Source organism: Egretta garzetta, unplaced genomic scaffold (genome assembly GCF_000687185.1).
Source record: "Egretta garzetta isolate BGI_Z169 unplaced genomic scaffold, ASM68718v1 scaffold647, whole genome shotgun sequence".
Taxonomy (NCBI): Eukaryota; Metazoa; Chordata; class Aves; order Pelecaniformes; family Ardeidae; genus Egretta; species Egretta garzetta.
The window spans coordinates 726,598-729,672 of record NW_009260191.1 but is presented as its reverse complement, the minus strand read 5'-3'; the positions used below and the strand labels follow the sequence as shown (position 1 = coordinate 729,672).

The 3,075-nt window shown below is 39.6% G+C and overlaps 1 protein-coding gene across 1 annotated transcript in view; it reads left to right on the top strand.

Annotated features, from left to right (window-relative positions):
• PELI2 (pellino E3 ubiquitin protein ligase family member 2) overlaps window positions 1-2,859 on the top strand; it is a 9,446-nt gene extending 6,587 nt beyond the window's left edge. The window contains exon 5 of the mRNA XM_009642197.2: window positions 638-2,859. Coding sequence (XP_009640492.2) covers window positions 638-1,204 — 567 coding nt within the window. The 3' untranslated portion in view covers window positions 1,205-2,859. The remainder of the gene's footprint in view (window positions 1-637) is intronic.
• The last annotated feature ends 216 nt before the right edge of the window (window positions 2,860-3,075 follow it).

The window sequence follows — 3,075 nt, the reverse complement described above, 5'->3', positions numbered from 1 at the left end:
CCCCGACCCAGGGGCAGGACCTTGCACTTGGCCTTGTTGAACCTCATGAGGTTCACACAGGCCCACCTCTCCAGCCTGTCCAGGTCTCTCTGGATGACATCCCGTCCTTCTGGTGTGTCAACCGCCCCACTCAGCTTGGTGTCATCTGCAAACTTGCTGAGGGTGCACTCGATCTCGCTGTCTAAGTCATTGATGAAAACATTAAACAGCACCGGTCCCAGTACGGACCCCTGAGGGACACCTCAATGTTAGAGAGTAAAAGTAGCGTGCTCAGAGGTAGGGGGTATTTGTGAAGAAGTTAGTGATTACTAATGTAATACCTTTCCCAAAGAATTACGGGCAGGAGGACTGTGTATAATAATTGGTATTGCCACAGCATGTAGCAGTTGCAAATTGGGGACCTCCTGTACAAGCACAGAACAAGAGACCAATGCTCGTTATAATCTTAAATATAGGATAAGAGACAAGAGAGGGAATCAGCCAAATGGGGGGGCCACAAGGAAACAATAAGACAAAACTAGGTGGCATGCTAGGGAGGGTAGCGATGTGGTGAGAAAGGCGAGATATCTACAGAATGAACTCAGTTCTCTGTAAAAGCTCTCAGGCTTAACTGCTTATCCTTGTGTTCTACCACTAGGTAGAAAACGAGACCAACGTCCTGCAAGATGGCTCTCTCATTGACCTGTGTGGAGCCACCCTTCTGTGGAGAACGGCAGATGGACTGTTTCACACTCCAACTCAGAAACACATTGAAGCTCTGCGACAGGAGATAAACGCTGCCAGACCACAGTGTCCTGTGGGGTTAAACACTTTAGCATTTCCCAGCATCAACCGTAAAGATGTGGTAGAAGAGAAGCAGCCTTGGGCGTACCTCAGCTGTGGTCATGTTCATGGCTATCACAACTGGGGACATCGCAGTGACACAGAAGCCAATGAGCGGGAATGTCCTATGTGCAGAACCATTGGCCCCTATGTGCCTCTCTGGCTGGGTTGTGAAGCGGGCTTTTATGTGGATGCTGGTCCTCCAACTCATGCTTTCACCCCTTGTGGACATGTGTGCTCTGAGAAATCTGCAAAATACTGGTCTCAAATCCCACTGCCTCATGGTACTCATGCATTTCATGCTGCCTGCCCTTTTTGTGCAACACAACTGTCTGGGGAACACAACTGCATCAAGCTAATTTTTCAGGGTCCGATTGACTGATATCACTTTGCAATGACCACAATAACATTTTCTTTAACAATTTACTGTGAAGATTTTGCCACTAACTCTAGATTTTACCTTTTTTTATAATGTTATTAATAGGGTGGTAGGGTGGGGATGGGGGAACCGACAAGGAAATTGTGAGGGACTGTGGTGGAATTGGGATACATTGATACCTGGAACTTGACAGATATCAGTGGTGTTGCATGCTCAAAAGCAGCATATTCATGAAGTCTTCTTGGTCAAATTGTAGTATATTTGTAATCTTTTTATTAGTACCCTGGATCAGAAAAAGGTGTCTTAATGATTTTTTTAAGCTAAGATTTTTTAATGGAAAGGTTTTTTCTTCTAAACTTTGACAAGCCTTTAAAACCTATTTTTCAAATCTAGAAGGAACGTACAGAATGTAACTGTCTTTAATTTGCAATATAATTTAACCTGAATAATTTCTCAAGGAGCTAATACAGAATGTGTGGACAACCATAGGTGAATGTTCACTAGAGATAATTGGATATGTAAGAGAAAAATTAGCTGCCCAAATTGTAGAGTATAAAAGCTATTAAAATATCTATTATGGTATAACACAGCTGGCCAAAAAGGCATCAAGGATTACTTGAAACTGAGGAAATCCTGTTTGCATTGATTTCCTTTCAGTGTAATAGATATCCACTGTTCATTACGTATGGTATATGGCTGATTTTTTTTTTTTTTTTTCCCCCTTTCTTTCTTCCCCCCACCCCCCGTTTAACCTGCATCTGGTAAAACTGCTTTACTTTTTTACATACCTAGTTCTGGTTTTTAAGCCAATGTTCTATATATGTGTAGTCTGGCCTTTTTATTTCTGCTTAACTTAGCTTGCCCTAACTGCTCCTTGCATGCCCAGGCCCATTGGGTTAATTGAGATGTAGCAAGCCTTTAAAAACGGCATTAATGAAGGGGTGGTGCTGCAGCAAGACGGAAGGTTTGGGTACAACTTATACAGAACTTATTTACATAGACCTGAATTCAGGAAAGCACTTAGTTCGTGTTTAAATATAAGCCCACAGATGGGACTGTTTAGATTCTCAAGTGCTTCAATGGATTGTGGTTATATGCTGTTATGTTTTGAAATAAAAAAAGCAATTAAAAATAAGTTATTTTTTTAAGCTCACTTACTAGCCAAAATGCTGTAAGGAGAGCAGCGTTTCTAGTTCAGCTGAGTATTTTTGTTCAGTTTTCAACTTGCTGCCATCTGTCACCTTTTTTTGCAGATTGAGATGTGTTTGTATCCCTTTTTTTTTTTTTTTTTTCAAATGTTTGCAAATCAAACAACATTGAAATGTAATCAAATATATGCACCAGGGTAGTACATCTGAAGTGGATCACTTGAAATTCCTGACTTTTTAAGAGAGCTGATAAATGTTTACTATGGAAATAATTAAATCAGAATTTTGTGAGATGTACCCCGCCCACTGCTAGTTTCATTTCATACAGAATGAGAACACTGATTTGTGGTATTTTTGTTTTCCTTTTGCTTTCTGTACTCTTGGTATCTGAGGTATCAATCTATCCAGGTTTAAAAAAAAAAAAAAAGAATTTGAGAGAAAATTTTACCATCTCTAGAAGCGTATCATTCAAGCTCAGTTCTGTTTAATCAACTATAGCTTTTTGCTATATTTGTGCCCTTTGTATAAATATATAATTTATATGATTTTAATATATTCTGTATATATATACTTGAATTGGCCTGTTCATATTTTGGTTGTAAAATTGTTTTATAGTTAACCTTATAAACATTTTACATGTCCCTTGCCCATGGTGATGGGACGTACTTTGTCGGCTGCTGGTTTTAATATAATTTTGCTGTATAAATGGTCAGCATTTTAATAATT